Source organism: Scatophagus argus, chromosome 2, assembly GCF_020382885.2.
Source record: "Scatophagus argus isolate fScaArg1 chromosome 2, fScaArg1.pri, whole genome shotgun sequence".
Taxonomy (NCBI): Eukaryota; Metazoa; Chordata; class Actinopteri; family Scatophagidae; genus Scatophagus; species Scatophagus argus.
Genome location: NC_058494.1, coordinates 4183289 through 4209227, shown reverse-complemented (window position 1 = coordinate 4209227; position 25939 = coordinate 4183289). Strand labels below are relative to the sequence as shown.

The window sequence follows — 25939 nt, the reverse complement described above, 5'->3', positions numbered from 1 at the left end:
TTAAAATTATTAGTATTACTATCATATGCATTGTTGCACATATTTCCATATTGAATTTGGTCTAATATTTTTTTTCTAAAAAGCAGTAGTATTCAGTTTATACATATAAATAAAGTCTGAGAAAAGTACATTCTGTGCCTCTCAATTGACAAACAATTTCTCATATAACCTTCAGATGTTAAAGGCAGCTGCCATCTGCAAACCCATTTCCAAAATTAATATCTGGAGGATTAAAACAATCCATCTACTTGGAGGGTGTGTTACTAGTGCACTTGTTCTTCAACAATTTTGCTGCAAAACTCAACTTATGGAATCAGAATAAATATCATTGATGATATTCTTTTCTTGTCTCTGTGGTGACCTAGATATTATGCAAAATATATTACCAGACTGAACTCCACTCCATTTTTTGAGACCAGTAACTGATAACACCACATTCTGCGAGGAACTTTCCCTGTAACCAATGGTGAATTTATAACCTTTGCTGGAAAGAGCACACTGCTACATGATGACTTCTTACAGGTCATTAAAGAAAGAATCCGAAGGTAGTTCGGTAGTTCACAGAAAAACACAAACAAATACATAGAAAGTGATATGAGTGGAGAGTCATTGCTACAGTATAAAAATATCAAAAACCAAATATCCTGGAAATTGTCCCAAAAACTACAAGCAAAGTATCTGGAGACATGAATGCTCATTCAGTGAACACCATGCACATAAAAAGTTTCATCAAAATCCTATCTTATTATTCACCAACTAATAAAGTGTTACTGAACACATTCAAACCAATTTCTCTGTTAAATAACCAAAATCTTTGAGAGAGATGACACATGGTTTTGGCTTTGATTCTATAAAGGCCTTCTAACTACATACTGTGTACTTAAGTGATAATATATGCTTTGATCTCTAACTTTGCTGTACTGAACTGTATTTGCATATCTCAAGAATAGATTGCCTTTGATAATATCTATTAACATGTAGAAGATATGAAGTAATGTTTGCATGCATACAAATGGACTGGGGTTGGAAACAGCTATGGTCTTGTGTATCTTGTCCAGAACAGGACTGTTATACTCGAACACTGAAGTGATCCAAGAATTGAAATATAAAATTTAAAACCAATTAAATGGTCACTTACATTGTAAATGTCTACCTGATAAAAATGTACACATTGTAATACATCAATTAAAACACTTGAAAATTACAATGCTTTTGCTGTTATTATTAGAAGCAGTAGTAATATTGGTAGTACTACCACTGGGTGATATCAGAATACTGCAAACACACAGGTACCGGTATTTATCACGGCCAATAACTCACAAGAAGTTGCAGGATGGGAATGCCATACTTCATCTATGAAAAGTCATTTCTAAGGGAAGTTTCTTCCTAAACTGCTAAGATAAATAATGATTGGAAGAATATATAATGAATAATAATAAATCAATGAATAAGTAAATTTTGGAAGAAATGTTCTTATACAGCATGTATCACATCAACAACATACAAAAAGCGCAGATAAATGAAGAATGAATTGGTACATAAAACTAAACTATTAATGACAGGATATTTTAGGTGTAAAAATAGATTTGTTATTCATAGTAATGGGTTATTGTCAAAAACTCACTGTTACACAGTATATACAGTTTAGGTTAAATTAAAATTTACTTTTCAACTGTAAAAAATTCAGTGAAATATTAAATATCTAAATTAGACTTCCTTTTAAAAAATGTATGTAATGTGTTGATGTTAAAATATATAACTTATTCTTAAGTAATGGTGCCTGCTTCAAAAATCCAGTACTGGTCACTACTATCTGGTAGCAATGGCAACAGTAGTGTTATTAAAGGAAGCACTTGATTTGTGACTATTTATAAATGCTTATATGTGATGTTAGGTAAGTGAAGTGCAACACTGTCCACTGCTGAGTTTCAAATCAGCCAAGTCACAGCAGCTCTTTTGAATAAAAGACCGTGTGTATGACTACATGATGGGCTGTGTTCCAGGATGCACCTCACATCTACATTTACAATGATCGACATGTGTGAGAAAACTTCAGCACTTATCAATTTACCCATTTCTTTTGTCAAATTGTAGAATGGTCAGATTGTTACCAAGTCAAAGGCAGAAAATTAAACATTTACAATGAACTTTTATGACTTTATGGACCTACCCAAGTCAGCAGGACAAAGTAATTTGCAACATCAATGTCAGTTTAATACATAAATGTTTTAATTGTGTGGTATATTTAGTATATTTACTTGAGGCTATTTTGAAAACTGGTTAGAAACATAGGTTACTGATAGTACTCAATGTATTTGTACAAGAAATACCTCTGGAATGATACATCATAATAATCTGACTACAGCAGCTTTTAAAAATACCTCCACCATCCACCGCCAGAGTAAACTTTCAAGTCTGCTTAGTTCCACTGCCTGAGTCTATTTTGGAGAGCTCTACAGGCTTAAGAACTGGGTCTAAATCTGCATTATAAGAACAGCTTTATGGGTTTCCCTCTGATTGATTCAAAATGTCATAGGCCCTGTTCTGCCCCTGGGCATCCACAATCCCACAGCTGTGCCCGGGAGGCCCTGTGTGAGAGTCTCTGTTAAGCCTGCACAGTAGCTTACAGGAGGCATGTGACCTCCACCCTACCTCCAGATGCACTCCATCAAAGGTGTCCAGTGCTAAACAAGGTCCTGGCCATACCTTGTGTGGAATCTGCTCCCCACTCCATCCATACATTGCCTGATGAATTAAAAGATTGATGAAACACAACACCTGCAGATGAGTGCGCACGCATATTATACAGGAGGCAGGTCAAGCAGAAGTCAAATAAGCTCTCAAGTGTGCAGTGTAAACAGAAAGTAACAGCGCAACAATGAACACAATCAATTAACAAATCCAAAACAAGTACTATTCAGGTTGAATGGGCAGAGATGTAGGCTAAATCCTACAGGCTTAGGACTGTTATCTTTAGGGAACACACTATTACAACTATTGACCTGGGCGGCTCTCAAACAATGTGGACAAGAATGCAAAGTATTTCAGTTCTCAAAACATGGGAGCAGTGAATAGGGCAACCTTGATTTTCTCAAAAGCTTAGTAGCCTGTGACATAATAAGTAATTTTACCTTTTTTTAATATTATAGATGTAAGCTCTGAAGCATGTGCACTGACTTGGCACACTTTAGATTTATTCTGTTGTCAGGCTAAAAATGCAGGTCAGATTTTTTGCTTCAGTACAACGCAGAAGAAAACAGGCTACATTATACTTCTGACAGGTCATATGATGATGCATGTGCACATCGTAACCATAAAAGTAAAATGTGAAATTTTATGTATTGTTATGATACCTTCTCCTTTTCTTTGAATGGAAGGACTGTTCTTGAGAAAAAAGATGTTTCTGCTGTCATATCAATAAGTTAGCGCTGCAGCAGCGACAGTTGAGGGCGATGAGCACCAGCATCGAGGCAAGGAACAGCTGTAATGAGGGAGAGGGTGGGGGTGCAGTTCTGGAAGATTCTGCAGGAATCTTGCGAGTGGACCCCATTTCATTCGTTTATTGAGGGGACCGTTTCTTTGAGCTAAGTGGTTAGCCTTTCCCGTCAAACCTACAACGTACATACTGAGGTTGGGACTAAAGGTTGTAGGGTGAGTTTTCTGGTCACCACGTTAGTATATATGTTTCCTTGTCACCTTCAGAATCTATGGGAATTTGTATATCTCTACATATGCTGATTTGACTTGACGTTGCATGCTAATAATATCCAAGAGATGTCATTTTTCTTTTCATTTAGCTTAGGTGGCTAAGCTTCGTAACCAAGCTACGTCAGCGTGCTTTTAATGTAGACAATCTAAGGTTAATTAAGAAGACCAAGGCTAGTATGCAATATCTACCGACCTAACAGTATAATTACAGTTTAAGTCTTGCACGGTAATCAGAGCTCTATTTGTTGCTGCCGTCTGCTGTCGCCAAGCTAAACTAGCTAAGAAGAAACGACAAATTACTGTTAGCATGCTAAAGTTAGCTAAGTTACAGCTCCCGTAGAGATGTAGCGCTAGCAGTAAGATGAACAGTGAAAAGCAGTCAGTGCTATTTCATCTATTATCCTATGCAAATAATCATAACTCATTTGGCATTTAAGCAAATTAACGTTGTTACGAACACATTTCCTTGTTGGTAACATGAAATGCCTTGAACGTTACATAGACTGTTGGTTTTCAGATTAAGCTAATATGTAGGTAACGTTGATGCTAACCGGCGTTAGCCAGCCCTGCTGTCTGACGAGCATCATCGGCATCTCTTTGTTTTCCACCCTGTCAACACAGTTCATCTCACCGATACGATACAAAATGCTATCCTACTCTAAATGTGTTTATTGCAGAGCCAATGACCGGAATAGACTGATACCTGCTCCTCGCTGTAAAGATGTCAAGTAAGAGATTGTGCTTTAGTTAGTTGTGATATTAAGCTCTTGATGATATCAAAATGCAAGCTCAGATATTTTCCCATAAATCCACGTTTAGTAATATAGCATTAACACTGCCAAATCAAAGGTGCATTAATCTTTAACACGTAATTCCTTTGATAAATGTTTAGTTTATCATTCATGGTTTATATCATGTGTGAAGAAAGCATTTTTAGTAAATATTACTGTCAGCTAGGGTTGGCTAACTTGGAAGATTGGACACTGAAAGTTGCTTCGCTGGACTGATGCTGGTGTTTGGTCCTTTTCTCTCACAACAGAGAGACCATCTTATGCCCCTCCCCCTCCCCCTGCCCCTACTACTGTAAGTATCCCCAACTCAGTGTAGTTTAGTATAGCATCTTATGTTATATGAGTATCCTAATTTAAGATGATGCTGCTGTTTGGAGACTTACGGTAATTTTAGAGTAGTTTATGCTTTATCAAAATATCTCCAGCTTTTTTGTTTAATCTGCAGCCATTGTTTGTAGCACAGACTGATGTGCTTGTACATCACTGCTTCTGGAAAGATAATTATCTTATTGCCCCAGCATGAATGCCAGTTTCTTAATTTTGCATTTTCCCAGCTTATTATTTATTTGCACCCCTCCCCTCCTTTTACGTCATTTCTCATTCGTATTTCTGTCTCATTTGTTTCCATCAGCAAATGCCCAACACAACCGGGTTTGTGGGGTACAACCCATACAGCCACCTTGCCTACAACAACTACAGACTGGGAGGGAGCCAAAGCAGCAACAGTCGGGTAACGGTATGAATATTAACATAGAATAAACAAGGTGACTGAAAATGTCAGGCAGACCCAAATGAGGGAATTAAAATCTGTGAAGTTTGGCTTAGTCAAAGCAAGACAAATGCAGAAGCCTGTGCAAGCAGCAGCAGCATTGGAGCTTTTCACAAGATCAACCTTTGCTTTATTCAGATCAAATGACCTTAGATCTATTTTTTCTTATGAGCAGATGCTGCAGAATAGTCAGTGTGAGAAGCATAACATAACTCATTCCATTACTGAGACTGAATCTGAAATGTGTGTCATTCCAACCTACCCCTGCTGCCTCCATCACAGTATTATTCACAGTGTATTCAGATACCACCTGCCTTTTGAATTCTGCATTTCCGACAGCCATGTTAAGTAACCCATGCCATCAGTGTTGCCATGGCATTACAGACTCGCAGCTCGGCATGGCTCTGGCTGCTGAGCAGTAATTTAGTCGCTGCATGCAAGCTGTGGTTGGCTGACTCTGTTAATGGCATTATGTGAAAATCTCAGCTTAAGTGAGATTTTTGTATTTTTCTTGCCACAGTCAGGGCTATTCCATTGTACTCTGTGAGGTTCTTAACTTGTGTATGGCCTCAAACTGACATTAATTAAATTCCATTAATTGAAGTGATACTAAATTAAATTACATTAAATAACTGTACACCTGCACGTAGTTTCCCAAGCTGTACTCAACCTAGCTTAGCAAGACTGTTTAAAAGGTTGCCTAATTACTCAACAGCAACCGTGCCTTAAGGTGACTCTTTTTTGTTTACCAGAATTCCTCTGGAATAAATATCCCAAAGCCACCAAAGCCACCTGATAAGCCATTGATGCCATATATGAGATATAGTCGTAAGGTAAGTGCACCGTATTTAATTACTGCCTTTTGCATCATCATGTGCTCTGTTGGAAGACAGGGATGCTTTTATGATATTCTTTCAGCTCAGAGTAAGTAAGACATACATTTTGCTTCAGTCACTAATAGTTGTTTATCAAGGTAGGTTCGAAACCAAATTAAGCTAGGACTTAGCTAGGACTATCCACACCACGTAGTGGGATTTACCAACTTGGAGATGGAGCTTAAAGCACACGGCCTCCTCTGGTTTGTGACCTCTCTGCAAAGAGATAACCACTTATAGCCCCTCCAACCCAACCCAACCCCACACCCATGTCTGGTTCTCATCACCAGGTTTGGGATCAAGTAAAAGCCTCCAATCCTGATCTGAAGCTATGGGAAATTGGGAAGATAATCGGTGGCATGTGGAGGGACCTCACTGATGAGGAGAAACAGGATTATTTGAATGACTACGAAGCAGAGAAGGTTGGTTGTTTTATAAGGGGTGTTTATGGGGTTTTTCTGATGGGTGACCAGTAGATGTGTCTCCAACAGTTGTGGGTCCCTCCAGTCATCATTCCTTCCTTCCTAACAGTCCTGAGTAAACATCTTTCCTTATCTTGCTTTAGTTGATTGAAACGAGGATCCACATGTTGTGTCTGCTTGCCTTCTCTGTTTCCTTGTCATTCCTGTCATCTTTTCCACCGTAGATTGAGTATAATGAGAGCATGAAGGCCTATCACAATTCGCCAGCCTACCTGGCCTACGTAAATGCAAAAAGCCGGGCTGAGGCAGCTCTGGAAGAGGAGAGCCGCCAGAGACAGTCCAGACTGGACAAGGGCGAGCCTTACATGAGTATTCAGCCGGCGGAGGATCCAGATGGTAAGGCCAATCAGCTAAATGCTTTGTCTCCCAAGGTTTAGAGCACTGTGACAGAGCTGTAATTACTGTAGCACGACCACACACCCAGAGACTGTTATCTTTTTCCCTCCTCCTACACTGCTACAACCATCCACATTTTTGGTAATGCTACCTTTTTGAAATGTCGTTTCTGCCTTTAAGCTTCAAAATGGAACGAAATTAGTCTTTGTTTTGCACAATTGTTTACATTTTGTAGGTATTCTTGGCATTGGTTTAGACATAATTGCAAAATTTACATTCTTTCCTCTGTTGTTTTAAAGACTGACGCACACACACGCGCGTTAGACACACAAGCCAGAAGAAGACGTTTGAGTTACACCCACCTCAAGGAAATGATGCTTGTCTGGGGTCTGGCTGGGTTACAGTGGAAGATAATGAAGTACAGGAACACTACAGATAAAACCGATTGCTATTTAGAAACCCCCCAGACCATAAAAATATCAGAGCTGGTGTCCCAGTGGGTTTTGTTCTCAACAGACTGCACGTACGTGAATGATTAAAAAAGATTTAGCTCTCTGGGTGACTACATACTCAAAAGACTGTACTTTAGTAATAAAGTCTTTCAGAAATGTGACTTTAAGCTGCTGCCATATGCCTGTTTCTCCTGTTACGTTCTTAAATGCATCAAAACAGCTCACAGAGACAAAGTGCCTGCTAGATACATTAAGTCAAAAGCAAAGGATGGATCTGTCTTTCTCTCTTTTTGAATATATTTTTGAGGGAGTTGTATAGTGATTATTTTCCACAGTAAAACTCATTCTCACATACTACCTTCAAAATGTGTTATCTCCATTGACGGTTTCCTGTTACGGTGTCAGACAACCTATGTGAGAACCTTTGAAACTTTCGGCATGGCAGATGAGATTCATTTCTGCTCTCTGGAAAGTTTCAAGGGTGCAGACACTGGTGCACAGCAGCCACAAGGTGATATCCACTTTGAGCTTTCGTTGCATCACACAAAGGTTTAGCGAAGCTGTGCCACAACAAAGCCAAAATGGAGTGCTGTGTATATGATGACATTAAACAGTGTAGGTAAATGGAAATACAAAAGGGAAACAGTCAGTAAATAAATATGGAGACTGAGAGACAAATCACACAGTTTGTGTTTAAAACAGTAACTATGAGTATTTGTGAATCAAGCTATATACATTTATCTTGTAAAATGTTCTTTAATTGGTTATTTATTTATTTTACGTATAAGATTTATTAATTTGCTCAATTTTTAGTCACTTCTTTAAGTGTCCAAATTAACTGAAATCAATTATTTTTTTCCAATCATTAGAAACAATCTTGTAGACCCATTGGAATATCTTACATTTGATACATCCTTATCCACACCAACACACCATATGTGAATCACCTCTGTCATTTGCAGATCCTTACAGTTCCGTTATTTACAAAGGTTGGATTTTTGTCAAAACATTGTTGTGAAAAAAATACATGTTGTGCATACAGTGCTGTCCTGGATTGAGCCTTAAATTCTATGGAAAATCTGTTCAGGCACAAGGGATGACTGTTTACAGAAGCTGTTCTGTCCATACATTCAAACAAAGCCCCAGTGAAATTCGAGACAACCGAGGAATAAAAATGCACCAAAATGATGGCTCTCAGATTCAAGCAGATCAAACATTGTAATCACTGTCAAAGAAGCTTTTAAAAGTCATTCTGAATTTTATTTGGAATGCATTTGCCAACCAAAATAAAAAATCCTGTTTGTTTCCATCTGGACTTAATTCTATAGAGTGGAAAACGTAACTAGGGATGATTATTGTCTTAAGGCACTGTAGATTATCTGTATTTGGATTTTACCTTTCTGCCCCATTATCCTGTATTTAAATGGAAAAGGAGTATACATTTAAGACAAAGAAGAACATTTGATGACGAATGAAAATTGCACACTACATCTGTCCGCATACAGCGGGTTATAATTAACCGCTTGTCCCATTCAGCTAACAATAATGGCTCTGCTTTGCGTAAGGATGTATTTTGACGTAATGGCCTATACTTAACTCCAACTCTGTATAAATATTGAGGAATATCCTCCTTATGTTTATATGGTTTTGATACAGCAGTATTTGCATCATTTTGTTTTGTATCATTTGTGCCGTAGTTTGCCGAAGCCTCTTTGCCTCTGACAGGTGTCTAAAAATATATTTCCTGAAACGATCCTATCAGCTCAGATGTTTTTCATGTCTTCAGATTATGACGACGGGTTTTCTATAAAACACTCAGCTGCATCTCGTTTCCAACGCAACCACCGTCTGATCAGCGAGATCCTCAGTGAGAGTGTAGTCCCAGATGTCCGGTCAGTTGTTACCACCGCTCGCATGCAGGTCCTCAAACGCCAGGTCCAGTCTTTAATGGTACACCAGGTATGACCATGTTCTGTTCCATTACCTTCACACAACGATGGCATTACAGGTTTTTTTTTGTTTGTTTGTTTGTTTTTTTTACTTTAGTAACATTATAGCTGTTGTGCCTATATATGTCTCTTGTGTCACAGAGAAAGTTAGAGGCAGAGTTACTTCAGATTGAAGACCGCCACCAGGACAAGAAAAGAAAATTCATAGAAGCCACAGAGTCTTTCACAAATGAGCTCAAAAGGGTACGATATTTTTTACATTGAGCGTAGTCATCGCTGACTCGCATGCAGACTTCTTTTTGCATGTTTAACTGTACATTGTGCGGCTGTGGTTATGTGCCAGTTTATGTCTGCCTTCCAGCCACCAGCTGTTGCTAACTCCGTCCACATGTTCTGGCATATATAGTCCCTGCTGTTTACAATTTGTTGCTCAGTTGAATGCACTTTCTGCTGTTCGCAACAGGTGGAGCCATTTACCCTTTTAGAGCTTCCTACAGCCTCAGAAGTAGCATTTTCAAGATTGGACATGTACTGAAACATTGTAGTCAAGAACACAGCTACGTGCTCATTCAGTGACATTAAAGTGACTCTAATGAGAATGTACAGGAACTGTTTTTCCTTTCTACATTAAACCGCCCAATACTTTACTTTTAAGTTGTGCTGTATGAAGGTGGAAGTGGACATGGAGAAGATTTCTGCAGAGATTGCTGCAGCAGAAGAGGCAGCCCGCAAACGGATGGCAGAACGAGAGAAGGATGCAGGGGACAGAGGTGCAAGAGAGGCTCCCACTTGTGTCTTAGCAGAAGAAGAAAAACACATTTGTGCAACACATGGCAACAAGTCCCAGCAAAATTCTCTCAGTGAGAGTAGCAACAAGGAAGGTGAAGACACAGAATCCAACACCACAGAGACAGCAGGTGAGCCACACTGGCCTTTATTTGTGTCTTTATTTGGTCTTCCAGCACAGGATTTCATGTTTTCGAACATGTCACGGTTTTTGTTTCTTTGACTCAGGGAAGCCAAAGGCCTCAGAAGAGCTTGAGGCTCATCCAGGCAGTGAGGAGGGGGTTTCAGTGGACAAAGATTGCGTCCCAGAGGGAGCCATGGAGGAGGGAACCAGTGACAGTAACACGGGCTCAGAGACCACCTCTGCTCAAACAGAAGATGCCCCGACAAATGAGCCATCAGAGGGGCCCAGCAAAGCAAGAGCAGCCCACTGAATCCAACATTTGTCTGTGAACTGCAAGGCTGTCATTACATCTGTTGGCCTCTTATCATCCTCTGATAACATATATTGCACAGTATCATCTCAGTTTGTCAAAGCATATGAGGAGTGTTCAGATGGGCTCAGTTTTTAATAAGCCTCAGGCAAGGATGTTTTTGTTGAGTTTGAAAACCTGAGCTCACAGACATGCGCTGAATACAACTAAATGAAAAATGTAAAGCACTTGAAGCCAAGTAATGAAGTAATGGTCCTATCTAAAATCAGTGGCTGCTAATTGTGCCACAAAAGCCTATGTTAAAGCACTATATTTTCTTCACAGGCCTCATTGCCATTTGGAAGAACCCATGCAGGCCCTCCTCAGCACATACTGATACATATCTCTAGCACTATGTCTGGCAGTTCCCAGATCATCGCTTATTAAGACTGGCTACATGAAACAAACATTGTCAGTGTTAAATTTAACGTTGTCCTTTGTATTGTAGTGTCATTGTTGCTTTTATTGTTAGTTTTGCATGTTGCAATTTTTTAAAAACAATTTGGCATACTTGTGAAGAGTGGAGCTGGGTGACCATCTCCTTGGCAGGAGAATATTTGTTTACTCTCTGTATCAGTATTACAGTGACAGTATTGTCTCAGGAGTTTGTAGTCATTAGTAGTAGTTATTTTTGTTATTTATTATAAGCTTTTTTACTATACTTGTGTATTGGTTGTCCTGGGCCTGGCCCAGTCCATCTCGAAGAATATCACATGATCGTCAATGCTGTACAATGCTAAACTACCAGTGTTCTCAAGTTTGCTAGCTGTCAATCAAATCAAAAGCAGTATGCTTAGAACATTTCTGTGTTGTAAGTATTGCAATTTTCAACAGAAAACTTTTAAATGTACCATAATTGTGTACACAGTGTAATGAGGTTTGCTTAAACATGGATTTTCATGTTGTAAAACGGCTTGAAGAACAGTCATAAACATGCAGTCTTGAAATGAATTTCCTTTTGCATATTTATACCAATAAACTTTTCTACCCTGAACAAGTTGTTTTGATACACAGGATACTGCAAAACATTCTTTGATAACATTACATCACTATAAGCAGTCATGCTGAATAAATGATCAAAAGCACGTACGCTCTGTGTGTTATGCAGAGGCTCACATCATTCATTGTTGCATATAGTGTGCGTGCATACAGCATATTCGTCCTTTGCACAGAACAGGTAAGGGAAGTGGGCAAGATGAAAAGGAATTGTTCCGATTTCCTGTTTTGAATACAGAACTAGTATTATTCCTTTTATGTCAACTTGTGTACTTTTAAAATCCAGTATTGCTACCTAAAGGAATGACCTGACAGGTGATTTAAGCTTTTATGTGTGATGTTTTTCTTTAATAATTTTAAATATATAGGTTCAGCCTCTATCTATTGTAATGGTTCAGTGATCAGATTTGGTAGTGCTTTAGTTAAATTGTGAAAGATGTCCCCTGCACTGCAACCTGCCATGTTTTGTAGCATGTGGTTAGCGTTGCCTCAAGTGAAAGCAAAAACCCACAACCACAAAGATACAGGTGTGCAGAGGCATAGTACAGATCTTGTGAATTAGTGGGCAGAAGGGGAGTTCAGCAGGCCTCATCTGCTTTCCAGTACCATTAGACTTTGCCTCTGTGATACTGAACGTGCAATAACTGAAAAAGAAACACAAATGAATAACTGCGTGTTGCTGTCAGATAAGTATCTGCAGTCTCTATCTTTGAGCTATCATGGTGTCGTGAACACAAAGCTTGTCCCTGCCCCTTTTCATAGAAACACGAGAACATGGCTAATCTTATAAACAACATGTTAACATATCAAATCCAACAAAATCCACAAATAACACATGCATGTTTCTTTTCCTTAAACAATACTTTTCCTTTCACAGTGGTCTGTCCATATTTATCTTTAATGGCCATGTCATGTCCTGATAGGTATATATGCCATCTAATCTACATGTTTTAAAAAACAGTACATGGTAGTGCAATGTAACACAACAAAACAATTTAAAATGTTTTTTGTACATGTTTTAATTGGGAGTCTGTGGTTTTCTGAGTTTCCTCACATGACACTTGAGGGCTGGGGGAAAAAAAACACACTATAAGGCAGTTTCATTTCAGTACGTGGGGAAACCACCATCAAACACAGACATTCAAATCATCAGTGCTTAGTGGCATTTTACTCTCAGTCGACATGACATCTGTCAGTGGTGAGTACCTTATCAGAGTATAACAAAGATAGGTTAAAGGATGTTATATGAGAGCTATGATGAATGAATGCATGTAAAAAGCCACTGAAAACAACATGCTTGAAAATGTAACATCAAGTAATAATTAAAAGTGACAGCAAATTTGACAAAAGTAATTGTATGGACTTGCATCAAATCAATCCATCTGGGGAGTGATAACAATATGTAACCTGTTCAGTCAACTACATTTATCATGGCCATCCATGTTCTCCAAATGACTGCAAAAGGTGTTATTGTCATAATTGCTTTAGCCTCTGCAGTAAAGTCACGCACTGCACACAACATGGCAACACTTCTGTTTGTTCTGAGGTTGATGTAAAGTTCATGTATCTGTATATCAGTTGGAACTGGATCTGTAGTCATCTATTAGACCAGATTATTTTTGAGGTAGTTCAAATCTGCCAACTATTGTCACCACTAAAATAGAAATACTTGTTTAATATTATAATTGTGCTAAATAATTATTTGCAACGCTACTTTTTTAAACAGATTTCTGTCTTATTTCATTTGCCAAATAGTAGATAAGAATAACCTATAATAATGCTTTTATCAGTGTCCAGTCAGGACTAATGACTCCTACTCCTACTGCTATTAAGAACATTACAGAACTTTGTTCAATGTAAAATGTCTACTGTGGCTCTGGAGGAGCTTTGTAATGTCGAAGAAAATAACTTAAATAATGTCTTCAAATAAATAAAGTGTCTCAGTTACAAACTGAGGTTGCGAAGTTTGAAAGGCGTAAGCATGTACGAGATATTTAGGGTCTTTGCTGCTTCAGTTTTGAACCTTCTATTGTAAATCTGTGTCTTTTGAGTCCTTTAAATTGAGAGTGCAGTACAAAATCATATCGTATTACCCCTCTAACTGGTCACCCTATTACTCTCTAATGTTACACATAGAAGCTCTCTACACTGTGCCGACACCGCTTATTAAGTAGCTGTCAGTCACACTTTTATAGTGCTTGGTCTTCTAAAAGTGCACTCTATTCGTTTTTCAGACCTCCAAAAGCTTCTGCCAGCTGTGCTGGTATGGTTAATGACTTTAAAGGTAAGAAAACAACCAAGTACAACACCTCTCATTATACATCTGCACACATGAAAGTTAACAAGATGTAAGCAAATGTCTGCAGAATTTGGTATCCACTTAGGTGAGGTGAAAACAGCACTTAACTAACCACGACCTTCCCCTCACAAGCACCATTTCCTCTAAGGAAGTTGCTGGTAAAGGTGTACCAAAAACAGTTTGTGTCAGGTGGCAGAGAAAAGCAGGTAGCTTCATTTTTGCGTGTGATAGGTGCTTGCTTTATTTGACTCGTTACTTACTTTTATTTGATCATTTAATCTGTTTTTGATTACAGTCTTGCTTGTCTCAGCCTCAAGTGAATGCAACCACCATGAGCTACCCAGATTATGAGAACATTGTGGATTACGGTGACTTTCCCGTGCTTTGTGTGAAAGAATCCAACCGCCAGTTCCGCCGTTGGTTCATCCCTACTTTCTACTCCATCATCTGCGTCCTGGGACTGGCAGGAAACCTACTGGTCATCGTCACCTCCTTCTACTTCAAGCGGCTCAAGACCATGACAGATGTGTACCTGCTCAACCTGTCCTTTGCCGACTTGCTCTTTGCTCTGTCACTCCCCTTTTGGGCAGCCAACTCAATGACAAAATGGATTCTGGGCCTGGAGCTGTGCAAAGCCATGCACACTGTCTACAAGGTCAGCTTCTACAGCAGCATGTTCCTTCTCTCCTCCATCAGCGTGGACCGCTACTTTGCAATCGCCAAGGCCGTCTCTGCTCACCGCCACCGTTCCCAAGCAATGTTTGTCAGCAAGGTGTCGTCGGGTGTCATCTGGCTCATGGCACTGATCTTCTCCATACCAGAAATGAAATATACCACTGTCAGAAATGACACCTGCACCCCTTACGCCAGCAATGCTGACCAGCTCCGCGTCGCCATCCAGGCAAGCCAGATTGCTTTGGCCTTTGCCCTTCCGCTCATGGTCATGACCGTCTGTTACAGCAGCATTGTCCAGACCCTTTGCCAGACTCGTAACTTTGAACGGAATAAAGCCATCAAGGTGATTCTCGCTGTGGTCACTGTCTTCCTTGTCAGCCAAATGCCTTATAACCTAGTCCTATTTTGGACCACAATTGTCACAGCAAAAGGAGGAACTGATGATTGCAATTATGAAAACAATCTTCTTTATGCCAGTGATGTGACGCAGTGTGTGGCTTTTCTGAGGTGCTGCCTGAATCCTTTCGTTTATGCCTTTATTGGAGTGAAGTTTCGTCATGACCTCTTGAAGCTACTCAAGGACTGGGGTTGCATGAGCCAGGAGAGGTTCTTCAGGTATACCTGTGGCAGAAGGAGGAGCTCGGGGGCTACCGACACTGAGACCACCACCACATTCTCTCCTTAAAGCTGTATCAGTATGGACAACAGCCTACACACCTGCACACCACACAATCTGCTGTCAAACAAAAAACATATTTTACATGTATATAGTAGAAGTGATGTAAATGAACGTTAGGGTTTTTTTTTCTTCCATGTTTTCTGGTGTTTGTCTCGTCAGTGTTCCAGGTCAAACTAGGCTTTGGTTATTTTCCGCGTTGCTTACAGTCTAGACTATTTCAAGAAATTTTCTTTTCTGTAATGTAAGATTTTTTGCAATATTTTAAGATGATTAAAGAAGATTAAAAAATCTGTATGAAAAGAATTAATATGGATTGCAAACATATAAACACATGACACTTACAGAAAAAGCTTGTAGTTAAAAGCAAAATTAAGTAATTCTTATATGTAATGTGAAGAACTTTATATTAAATCTTAGTTTTGAAAAAAATGATCCCAAGTAACTAGGGGAATACTATAGGGAATACTAGGGGAATAGTACTAGGGGAATTACACAGTTGTGATAAATTTTTAGTTAGAAATTTTTTTTTGCAGAAAAATTTTGCAGAAGCTGTGATAGAGTTGGTCTCTTTACTTAAAGTAGAAGTTACTGTATTTAGAAATACAATACAATACAGGTGCTAACAAGACTTAAAAATACAGCGTACCTCAAATATAATACAAATGAATGAAAGTGCTCACAGTAAGATCAAGGATTATCTTGAGTAACTACATCATGATTTTTTGAAAAGAGACACTGGTGCTGAATTTTTCAGATGTATTTTTGGTATTTTTAGACAAGACAGGGACAAGGGAGACATCTCTACAGCTGATATATCTCAAATCTAGCAACTTGCACCAAAAAAATCTAGATGGATAAATAGCACTATATGTATTTCTGATTTCGGTTTGACCTGCCTCTCTAAGGCAGAATACAGTGCATTACAATGGTGAAACACAGGGAGACAGACGTCTAGGTTTTAGCCAACTGCATCAATGATACAGTCTGATTTCCATATGTCCTAACAGAAAGCAACAATTACCGACTAATATGTCTGACAAAGTTCAAACAGGCAGACAGACTTGGCAACCAGCCAGGTTGATGGTAAATAATCTCTAAGGTCTTTGTCATTTTTGTTAAGATTTTACTGTAGAAAGCTTTTAGTCATTCAGAAGCTGACTTGCCCTGAGTTGAGAAAACCATTAGCTGCTTTGAGGTGATGGGTATTATTTGATATTATTTGTTATTCTTTGAGGGAGAACTGCCTCTGTGCTGTATGCTGACAGAAACCAGAGAAAAAAAGATTCTGAAACAATGTGAGGTAGGTTAAAAACTTAAGTTCAAGCTTGCTCAACAGGAAAAAAAGGATGCCTTCACATTTTGTGCATTTTGTGCATTGATGCATTTTGTTTAGGACAGTTTAGTCATAACTCTGTGCACTCTGATTTCAGCCACAAACTTTACACTGCTAAGATGACATCATCAGTTGGAGCCGCAGGGATTAGTGATCCTCACTGCTGATAGGCTCACAGGGAAAAGGGTTGGGATTTCATTAATAAAAGCATGCAACACACCAAATGTCAAAGTTAAACAGTGAACAGTCTGAGAGTAAAACATCACTGCAGCAGTAGAATCCTGACCAGAAGCAAATAAGGTAAGCTCACATTTCTTTACCTTATCTTAACATCACTAACAGACAAGACATTGATTGCAATACAATTATACATGATCAGTCAATGTATCATCAGCTTTGAACAATTTATATGAGCAGCACTTAATTTCTATTGGACTGCACCCTGTTCTGTTCGAATATAGTCTTGTGTTTTGTTATTATAGCAGTCTTTGTAGCAACATAAAAAGCGATGTTAAAGCAAATTCTGATGCTCCATATATATGCTCTCATCTTCTGCTGAATAACTCCTAACTTAGCGTTAGAACTCACATGCCATCATGTTCAGTGGCACACTATGTTACCAACCAAGGTGAGGCTGTGTCAAACATGTCCACAACGGTTTGAGCTTTCCAAAAACAGAAGCAGATGCCCATAGATTGTGCTCTAAAATACTATATTCATTCCTCGAAGTTTGGCTGTTTTAGGAAAACACATGTGTTGTCATGGTGACCACTAGTCACCTGGGTGACTCATTGAACACCACGCCTCATCTGAAGTACAGAGGTAGACACAGCATGAGCTGATCATCCCCCATATGACACGCCCTTCCTGAAAAGCTATTCATGTTGATATCAGTGAATTTATTCATGCATTGAGAAATGTGGGAAGACTCTGACAACATATAATGACTAATGCACACTAGGACACATGCTGTTTATTTTCTTTATCAACCAGTAGCCACAACAATAAGTCAAGTCATTCATTGTTTAAGGTCAATGAATGTCAGTATGCCAGCATCAAATAGTTTTATTTAAGCTTTGTGTTGTTTATTTTATTTTATAGTGACAGAGGCAGACAGGAAATGGGCGTGGGGTTGACATGCAACAAAGATTGGAATCAAACCAGTGACATTTGTAACCACATGCTATACCCTTTCATAGATTTACAATGATGAACTAACCAAATGTAAAACACATCTAACATGGTGTGTCTGCTTTGAAAAACCCCTAACTATAAAACCTGTTGAAGAACTCTTCTTATGCAAATCTGACAAGCTGTTTTTAAGAATGAAAAACTTGAGAAACAGTGGGTGTTTCTGAAGTGCATCAGTGCATAAAAGCAGCAACTTAATACTCTAGTTTCTATGAGTATGTGGGAAAAACAGAGGGGACAAAAGCAAGCCAAGACAGTGTAAGTGATCTCTCTCCACTGTGTCTTTTTCTTTCCCAGTAGACTGTGAGCTCTCTTAACATGATGCCTACAGCTAAAGGCATGTCCCACATGATACCCAGTCATGTTCTAAGAGTGGGTCAATCTATCCGCCTGGACAAGGTACAGGAGACAGTCAACCAAAGTCCCAGTCTCACGGAACCTAACAGTAACAATGGTGATCCTGATCTTGACATTTCCCTGGATAATCTCAACCAGCTCATCCTGGAACTGGATCCAACTTTTGAACCCATTCAGGTCAAGAAAAGTCCCACATGCATCAGCCCTCCAACAGGTACAGTACGACCATAAAAACACTTTGCATTCAAGCTTTAGTAAGCTCTATTACAGCTCTTTCTTACTTGAACACATCAACAAGGTCAACAAGGGCAGCTTCCATTCTATAGAGGTGTGACACAGAGCACAGTAAAACCATACTCACCCTTATGAAACAAATAGTAGCCTGAGGCTTTGAAAAACCTACCCTCCCTTTTTGAGATACTTTTATTGTTTTTAATCATGGGGTAGTTGCACCACTTCAGCTGTTCTGGGATTACTGCCCAGTCTAGTACCACACCCTGCACGTTAGACTACAGACACAGAGAATCTCACCGAGCCTGCACACAGGAGGGTGGCACATTGGTGTCTTTACTGCCTGTTTTGATCAGAAAGGGTGCACAAGAGTCAACAAAATATATAAATGGATTTCCTGCTCAACATTTCTGAAAGCTGTTGGGCCGTGCGTTTGTGAAACCGCCGTGTGCTGTGAAGACATTCAAGTTTTAAAGAAACTGATCAACAGTTGCGAGAGATAGGATGATACAAAGACTCATTTCATCATGGTAAAACAGAAAATTAATCGATGAGTACTCTTTTCCTATTGTTGCAGTATTTCCCTTTGTAACAACACACACCACAGCGCCTACCTGCAGTCACAGACAGATTTTCTTTTTCCATATAAACATTAGTCATTATTATGTAACTTTGGTTGCAGTAGCCACTGTCTGGCTCACATGCTGACCACAGATTGCAGAGCACTCCCGAAGGCATAAACTCACTCATTGCCCATCAACACCATGATCCAAAAATATGCAACAAGTTGGGACTCCTTTGGGTGATTAAGTATCACAGCAACAGCAGAAATGCACACGTCAAAGTATTTAGTTTGGAAGGAATGGTCTGCGCTGTTCAAGCAGGTACCTGCACGAGAAATTTGAATGTCTTTTATCAGGTGAGTTTCCACAATTGTGTGTTTACATATGAAGGCCAAGCCCATTTTGAAAACCAAAGCACAAAGCCAGAGAAGTCATGAAACACGCAGGGTTTTTCCACTGAATGTTTCTTTCATAACATTTCACAATCCTCTGTCAGGATTTATGGTGACACTTCCCTCTTTGTCCTCAGATGACTGCTGCTCAGATGAAGATGTCTCCCACTGCATGTTGGTTCCTAGAGGATGTTCTTCCTCCTCCACTGTGGTCCGATCTATATCACCCAGTATATCCATCCCTACACGTAGCAGTCTCAGCTGCAGTCCCCATGGTGCACTGGTTTTCTCCAGCTCACCCTCATCCTCCTTGCCTCCACTGCCATGTGGAAGTGTACCCCGGCGAAATATCTCACCAAAGCATGACTCAGCCTTTTGCTCTCCAGGATCCCTGAGGTTGTCACACTCCAACAGAAACAGTGCAGCGTCACTCCTCTCCACATCAACATGTTCAGACACCAGCTACATTCTCGGCAGGTATTTGCTCACAGTTAAGGCAATATTACCATTACCATCACCATCACCATTATAACAGTCTAAAATATGCATCTTTTACATGCAGCAACTTGAAATATCTTTCATATTAAAAATCTCAAACTGAAAAATTGAAACACATACCCAGATCTTTTCTATGTCATTCGATTGTTACAGATCAAATTTTGGGAGAAATTTCTATTTTTTGTGAAGTTAATGTTTGCTAATTGGTATAAATTAAGTAATATAGAGTATTGATCTGAACATTAGCAATATATCCTCTTCATCCCTGTATAGCAACCTGTCCCTGGCCAGTGAAGATGCTGACTCGCCGGAGTCCATCCTTACTCACACGCCTGGGTCTGGCCCCTTCAGTGATGGGTCCGGAACAAGGCCATTTGATAACAAGCAGAGCCCTTTGTTGGCAAAGCAAGGACACCTACAAGAGTTTCCCAACAAAAGAGCACAGAGCAGTCCTGTTTCGCTGTCTGGGTCTTTGACCGATATTCCTATACTGCTAGTCAATGGGGCACCACAGCCGGATCTCCTCATCCAGCCTCCTGGACCAGAAACTGACTTGATACAGACCATCCCTGTGTCCAACTCAAAGCCATTTTCTCCTCAGAGTGAGTCGCCCGTGTCATAGCAGTTTATTTAGCAACTAGTTACCACATTTAAAATTTATGACCCAACTGACATATTTTGATTGTTATTTAGGTTTCCAAGCCCGTTTCAGTGGCAGTCAGCCCACGATGAAATTTGTCATGGACACTTCAAAGTTTTGGTTCCGTCCACATATCAGCAGAGCAGAAGGTGAGAATCTTAAAACATTATTCCAAAGACCTGAGAGCTTTGCTCTGAAGGTATTTCATCCAGCAGGATCCGGGTTTCCAGGTTTTCCCTTAAGGGTTGTCAGATTTTTCACCAGCAAAGACAAAGTAATAAACATACATTTAGAAGTGTCTCTCAGCTTTCTCTGTGATGTTTAATTCATTCTAGCTGAGGCTCTTGTAAAGGACAAGGAAGCAGGAACATTTGTGGTGAGAGACAGCACCTCCTACAGAGGCAGTTTTGGTCTGGCCATGAAAGTGGACCATACTTCCGCCAGCATCACTCCCACTGCCTACCCAGGTAAACAACTGCCACAATCACAGACAAACAATGTGAACATAGTGTAGCACAGTGCTGCTGTCCTCATTTGTCTGAAAGGCAAAGACAATCACTTACCTAACTCTGCTGATGTGAATGGGTATGTCCGGCTATCTGTGGTGAGGCAGGAGACAGTGCTGTCATTTTTTCCACCCACAGTATACGTTGTGTAAACACAGAAGAAAACCAGCTGTTTATGGCACAGTAAGCAATCAAAGAGGAAAAAATGGACCTCACTCACAAAACAACTTTGAGGCTTACTTGAATTGCAGATTGGTATTTTTTCAACTTTTTTTCAGGAATGCACGATATGAAAGACATGTGAGTAGTGCCCACTGTCTCTCAGACAATGTGCAGGCTGTTGCAATATGATGCTGTTGTTGACAGTAGTTGTCAATATCCAACTAGTTCAGTGAAAAAAAAATCCTGACTTATTTTGGTTGTCTGAAGGTAATATGTTAAGTTGGCATTTTAAAAAGTCCAATGTGTAGGTTTTATGGGCAGAAATGGAGTCTCATTTTCATAATAATAGTAATGATTCCTGTGGTAATTAGTGTGTAATCACCTTGATCAGCGTATACATTTTAGCGGGCCACAGTAGGAGGATAAAACGAACGGTGCACAGTTCGTTGCAAACTTCAACCACATCTCTAGATGGTGAGTTATTGTTGGTGAGACTCTGAGATGCATAGCAAGTGTGTGGCAGCTAAGACAGAGCGCTATGTATCCTTCACAGACTGAATTTTCTGAAATCAGACCTTTTGCATGGATTTGTTTGCAGTGTGATCATCTTGGTTTTTGTACATCTCTATTGTCTTGTAAGCCCATAGGAGCTGGGCACCATCTGGGGCAGCAAAAAAAAAAAAAAAAAAAAAAAAATCAATCAACCAATAAATCAAAAAAACTGATCAGCCATATGAAATAGCTGACAGTGTGTCTTTGCCATGTTTTCATACCAGTATCATATATTCACCATCATTCATCATAAATCATATATATCTTGTTTTTTGTGATGTCATCAAAACAGAAGAGAACAATGCAGAGCTTGTCAGACACTTCCTTATTGAGTCATCGGCCAAAGGTGTACGCATCAAAGGTGCTTCTCAGGAGCCGTACTTTGGTGAGTTAAAGTCAGTAATACATTGCTTCACATAGAGAATTAATCACCAGTTTCCTTCTAAACTCATGCTGATGATTTATGTCATGTCTGTAATGTAGAAAGGAAGTAGTGGGTGAATCTTTATTCAAAAGATATGAATTCATAGCGTGCTTTCTCACAACCGCAGAGTCATTATCAGGGTTTATTGTGGGTCTCCTCTTTAGATCAGAGCTTGTGGGTGTAATGATATGATGAAACTGTGATTACTTCCACGGAATTCTGGAATTATTGTAGAGGTGGTGGTTCTGAAAATCCCCACATAGCAAAACAGTATAATGAACTAAAATGATTTCAATTTCACTGAAGTCTTTAGTATCATCACAAAAATATCAGACTTTTTTTTTTTTAGACTGGAAATGATCCTACAATAGGCCACTGGATTAAGATATGTTTTAAAAGCAATCACCATCAACATTCCACTTCTAAAAAAATCAGTGGACAGAAAACACTGTACTGCATTAATAATCATAAAATATCCCTTTCACTCTCCCTAACCTTTTGTGGTCCAGAATAAGACAATGAATTTAACAGTCATACTTGAGCTTAAACAAATGATTTGATATGATTTTGTGTTATCTTCACAGGTAGCCTCTCTGCCCTGGTCTACCAGCACTGTATTTCTGCTTATGCTTTACCCTGCAAATTACTGCTTCTCTCCCAAGGTAATCCGTTATTGCAAGAGAAAGGCTTTACCTGTGTGTGTGTGTGTGTGTGTGTGTGTGTGTGTGTGTGTGTGTGTGTGTGTGTGTGTGTGTGTGTGTGTGAGAACCATAGAAGAATGAAATTCTCATCCTCATTCTCATGCTTACACAGATCTGGGTGCAACAGAAGAGAAGACAAATGACAAACCAGCATCAGAAGACAAGAGTAAAACAGGTGAGTTTCAACAACAATAAAGCATATAAACACAATTTGTTTTTTGTTTTTACATAAGCATGCTAATACAATGTGTATATGCTATATTTACAAGCACTTACTGTAAATGCTAACAGTAGATTGTCCCAACACTTTCCTTAGTTACATTAGCTAACCTAATGTTAACTAATGTAACTAAGACTACCTAGGCTAATTGGTTTATGCTGAAGGGTAGTTTTACATGTTGAGAACACCTCTCAAACTTTTCAGAAAGTCAAGAAAAAGCTTTATTTTATCGTGAAAAAAAAAAGCAAATTTACGCAATATTATTTTGAAGCCAATATGCTGAGAAAATACACTGTGTAGGTTTCCTTCCAAACACAGTCTTCACCTTGTCTTGCTATGCTGGGACAGGAACACCCAGGTGTAACTACTAAAGTTAATTATTGAAGACTGTGTTTCACTCAGGCTTGCCAGTACCAGAGTTCTGTTGAGTACCTGCATTCATGTAGGAGTACATAGCGTTACGTGTACTGGTAACAAATGACTTCTTTTATACTTTATTACTGGATTGTCATGCGGTATTATTTGTTCTGACAGGTCGAGGTGAAGGTAATAATTTACATTCTGATTCTATATTTTTAATGTAATCTACTAGTGACTATAACTGTCAATTTAGTGAAACGGAGTTAAAAGTACATTTTTTTATATTTGGATGTGGTGAAATTGAATTAAAAAGTATCATAACCTAAAAATACTCCAGGAGTTGTGTTTAAGTACAGTGCTTGAGTAAATGTACTTGTCTTCCACCCTTGCCAACTGAGCTGCTGACTGTGTAATTAGCAAATCAACAAAAAACCAAACAAATAAGAAATATTTTTCAAGGTGCTAAACCTATACCTATATTCAATTGAAATAAAATATATGTACGTCTTTATTTTTACGTCTGTCTAATTTCTATATATTTTGCATTATATATACATTGACAGCTTATATACATATATATGTGTGTGTTTGTGTTTTCCATAGCTTGCAATTTCATCTACCTGAATGCTGTACCCACTGAGATGCTGACAGGCCCTTGTGCGGTTCAGAAGGCAGTGTCGTCCACACTTCAGAAGGCCCCAGGTTCCTTCACACCAACCATAGTTAACCTGAAGGTGTCTCTGAAGGGTGTTACACTGACAGATATCAACAGGAAGTAAGAAAGAAAACACATCCTGACAGCCTGCTGCTGAGATTTTACTTAGAGAACATAACAAAATCTTGGTGGTTTGTGTGCAAACATTTCGGAAAAACTGATCAACAGCTACAATAATTTCTTCTCAGGCTTTTCTTCAGGCGCCATTACCCTGCTCACCTGCTTAGCCACATTGGTGAAGATCCAGATGATCGACTGTGAGTACATGTCAGCATATTGTGAAAGTGATGAAATAATTTTGAGAATGGAAAATGATGTGACATTCACTATGGTTACATTCTCGACTGGTAGCTTCATTATTAGTACTCCTTGGGTCTTTGATGATGCCATAGATTTTTTTTTTAATTCACCACATAAAAAACACAGCTGTGTTGCCCTCATAAGCTTTGGCAGCAAACCATCGTGCACAATAGTATACCGGCACATCACAGAAGTCATTGATGTTACTCATTACGCCAGTGTTATTTCTGCTAGGATGTCAGAATATCCTGATAACAATTCATGATTTTTCTTTTTTATTCTGACAGGTGGGTGAAAGGTTCGAGTTTTGCTGCAAGGTAATTTTGAACATTAACTGCTTACAATATTGGAACGACGTTTTGTATTTAACTGTAAATTCTAGGATTTCTCCTGCGAGGACATTGTAAACACTCCCAGGTTTCAGGCTCACCTCTGATTCATATCTTCTATACTTCTATTTAAAGAACACTTTTTCTTGTGTTTTTTTTCCTTGTAATTTTGTACTTGTACTTCAAATAAATTGTTTCTTTTCCCAACAGGATGTTTGGCTTTGTGGCAAAAGGAATAGATGCTGGTGTGGAGAATGTATGCCACGTCTTTGCAGAATATGACCCCCTCCAGCCTTGCAACAAAGTCATTGAGGTTATTCAGGCTGCCATAGCGAAGCCATAGACACACAAGGACTGAGACAACATGATATATGCAGAGGTGTTTAGGTCTTACCTACACTATCTGTATTATACTGTACTTTGCTAAAGTAACCCGTCCAATATGGTGGTCATTGCACGTGTCGCTACTGCTGGTGTTAAACTGGACAAGTTACCGTATCTGTTGCATATCAATACAAGTAAAATCTGAATTAGAAGTGCTTAGGACTACCCTGGCTTGTCCCTTGGTCAGATGACGAAAGCCATATTGAAAAGACAGATGTAACTGTTGCATGTGGCACATGTATGAAATGGAATGCTCCCGTTAAATATTATCTGACCAGTCAACAATATTGCTGTAATACCTAATACATGAAGCTCCCAAAAGAATTAGTTTAGCATGCTTTTGTCTACAATGTTAGAAACCAATACCTTACATACAAGGTAGGACAAGTTAAAGGAGTTTATTTGTTTGATGCTTTAAATGCAGAATGATTCTAATGTAAATTGAGATCTGCATTAGTGGATACTTATAATATATTGTGATGAGAAATTCTGAAGGTTCTCTTATTACATTCAAAGAAAAACTGACATGTCCTTTCATTTCAAAGCAGACACTTAGCAGATACCTTAGTTGTATAGCTCAGAATGTATTTATTATGCTGCACAGTAAACAATAGCTTCTCTGTATGTTCATGTATTTTTTTTTTTGAAATTGTTATGGTGAAAAATAAACATGTCGAACTGTCGAACTTGTGTGTGTGCACACTTACAAATGTTTATGTCTGAGAGAGAAAGAGAGAGAGAGAAACAGTCTGTGGTAAAGTGCAAGAAACAGAGAGAAAAAAGAAAGAGCTCTTCAAAGCCTAAATTTAAA

At 39.1% G+C, this 25939-nt stretch overlaps 4 protein-coding genes across 11 annotated transcripts in view; 3 read left to right on the top strand and 1 right to left on the bottom strand.

The window, feature by feature from the left end:
* Positions 1 to 3482, bottom strand: part of LOC124066001 (DNA-binding protein Ikaros-like) — a 31709-nt gene extending 28227 nt beyond the window's left edge. Inside the window, exons 1-2 of the mRNA XM_046402040.1 lie at positions 3354 to 3482; positions 2653 to 2745 (exon numbers count right to left, since the gene is read on the bottom strand). The gene's annotated coding sequence lies outside the window, so the exon portion shown is untranslated. The remainder of the gene's footprint in view (positions 1 to 2652; positions 2746 to 3353) is intronic.
* Positions 3483 to 3512: 30 nt separating this feature from the next.
* Positions 3513 to 11615, top strand: LOC124066050 (SWI/SNF-related matrix-associated actin-dependent regulator of chromatin subfamily E member 1-like). 6 transcript variants are annotated; one of them, XM_046402134.1, is made up of 11 exons: positions 3513 to 3651; positions 4386 to 4436; positions 4748 to 4791; positions 5131 to 5229; positions 6021 to 6101; positions 6434 to 6565; positions 6790 to 6961; positions 9200 to 9372; positions 9504 to 9605; positions 10018 to 10279; positions 10377 to 11615. In XM_046402134.1, exons 2-11 carry the CDS (start codon positions 4430 to 4432, stop codon positions 10580 to 10582), a joined length of 1278 nt encoding a protein of 425 aa, XP_046258090.1. In that variant the 5' UTR covers positions 3513 to 3651; positions 4386 to 4429; the 3' UTR covers positions 10583 to 11615. The 6 variants fall into 6 exon arrangements, with proteins under 6 accessions (XP_046258090.1, XP_046258097.1, XP_046258074.1 ...); XM_046402141.1 differs by having other exon boundaries at positions 5131 to 5235; positions 10033 to 10279; XM_046402118.1 differs by having other exon boundaries at positions 5131 to 5235.
* A 1119-nt stretch (positions 11616 to 12734) lies between these two features.
* Positions 12735 to 15560, top strand: ccr7 (chemokine (C-C motif) receptor 7). Its single transcript, XM_046402018.1, has 3 exons — positions 12735 to 12815; positions 13852 to 13901; positions 14212 to 15560. Exons 1-3 carry the CDS (start codon positions 12800 to 12802, stop codon positions 15274 to 15276), a joined length of 1131 nt encoding a protein of 376 aa, XP_046257974.1. The 5' UTR covers positions 12735 to 12799; the 3' UTR covers positions 15277 to 15560.
* Positions 15561 to 15688: 128 nt separating this feature from the next.
* Positions 15689 to 25814, top strand: LOC124065959 (tensin-4-like). 3 transcript variants are annotated; one of them, XM_046401964.1, is made up of 13 exons: positions 15689 to 16903; positions 18095 to 18365; positions 19475 to 19814; positions 20109 to 20437; positions 20529 to 20624; positions 20811 to 20942; positions 21988 to 22080; positions 22704 to 22781; positions 22933 to 22995; positions 24004 to 24175; positions 24304 to 24372; positions 24703 to 24732; positions 24955 to 25814. In XM_046401964.1, the coding sequence occupies exons 2-13, from the start codon at positions 18113 to 18115 to the stop codon at positions 25085 to 25087; spliced, it is 1788 nt and encodes a 595-aa protein (XP_046257920.1). In that variant the 5' UTR covers positions 15689 to 16903; positions 18095 to 18112; the 3' UTR covers positions 25088 to 25814. The 3 variants fall into 3 exon arrangements, with proteins under 3 accessions (XP_046257920.1, XP_046257911.1, XP_046257928.1); XM_046401955.1 differs by having other exon boundaries at positions 18092 to 18365; XM_046401972.1 differs by lacking the exon at positions 22704 to 22781 and having other exon boundaries at positions 18092 to 18365.
* The last annotated feature ends 125 nt before the right edge of the window (positions 25815 to 25939 follow it).

What these genes read in the sequence shown, in the direction of transcription:
- LOC124066050 (XM_046402118.1), top strand. An exon ending in TCACAAATGAGCTCAAAAGG is followed by an intron (nt 9,606 to 10,017) that starts GTACGATATTTT and finishes TTTACTTTTAAG; the next exon opens with TTGTGCTGTATGAAGGTGGA. An exon ending in CAACACCACAGAGACAGCAG is followed by an intron (nt 10,280 to 10,376) that starts GTGAGCCACACT and finishes TCTTTGACTCAG; the next exon opens with GGAAGCCAAAGGCCTCAGAA.
- ccr7 (XM_046402018.1), top strand. An exon ending in TATGGTTAATGACTTTAAAG is followed by an intron (nt 13,902 to 14,211) that starts GTAAGAAAACAA and finishes TTTTGATTACAG; the next exon opens with TCTTGCTTGTCTCAGCCTCA.
- LOC124065959 (XM_046401964.1), top strand. Translation starts at nt 18,113, where the DNA reads ATGATGCCTACAGCTAAAGGCATGTCCCACATGATACCCAGTCATGTT. An exon ending in ATGCATCAGCCCTCCAACAG is followed by an intron (nt 18,366 to 19,474) that starts GTACAGTACGAC and finishes CTTTGTCCTCAG; the next exon opens with ATGACTGCTGCTCAGATGAA. An exon ending in GAAGATCCAGATGATCGACT is followed by an intron (nt 24,373 to 24,702) that starts GTGAGTACATGT and finishes TTATTCTGACAG; the next exon opens with GTGGGTGAAAGGTTCGAGTT.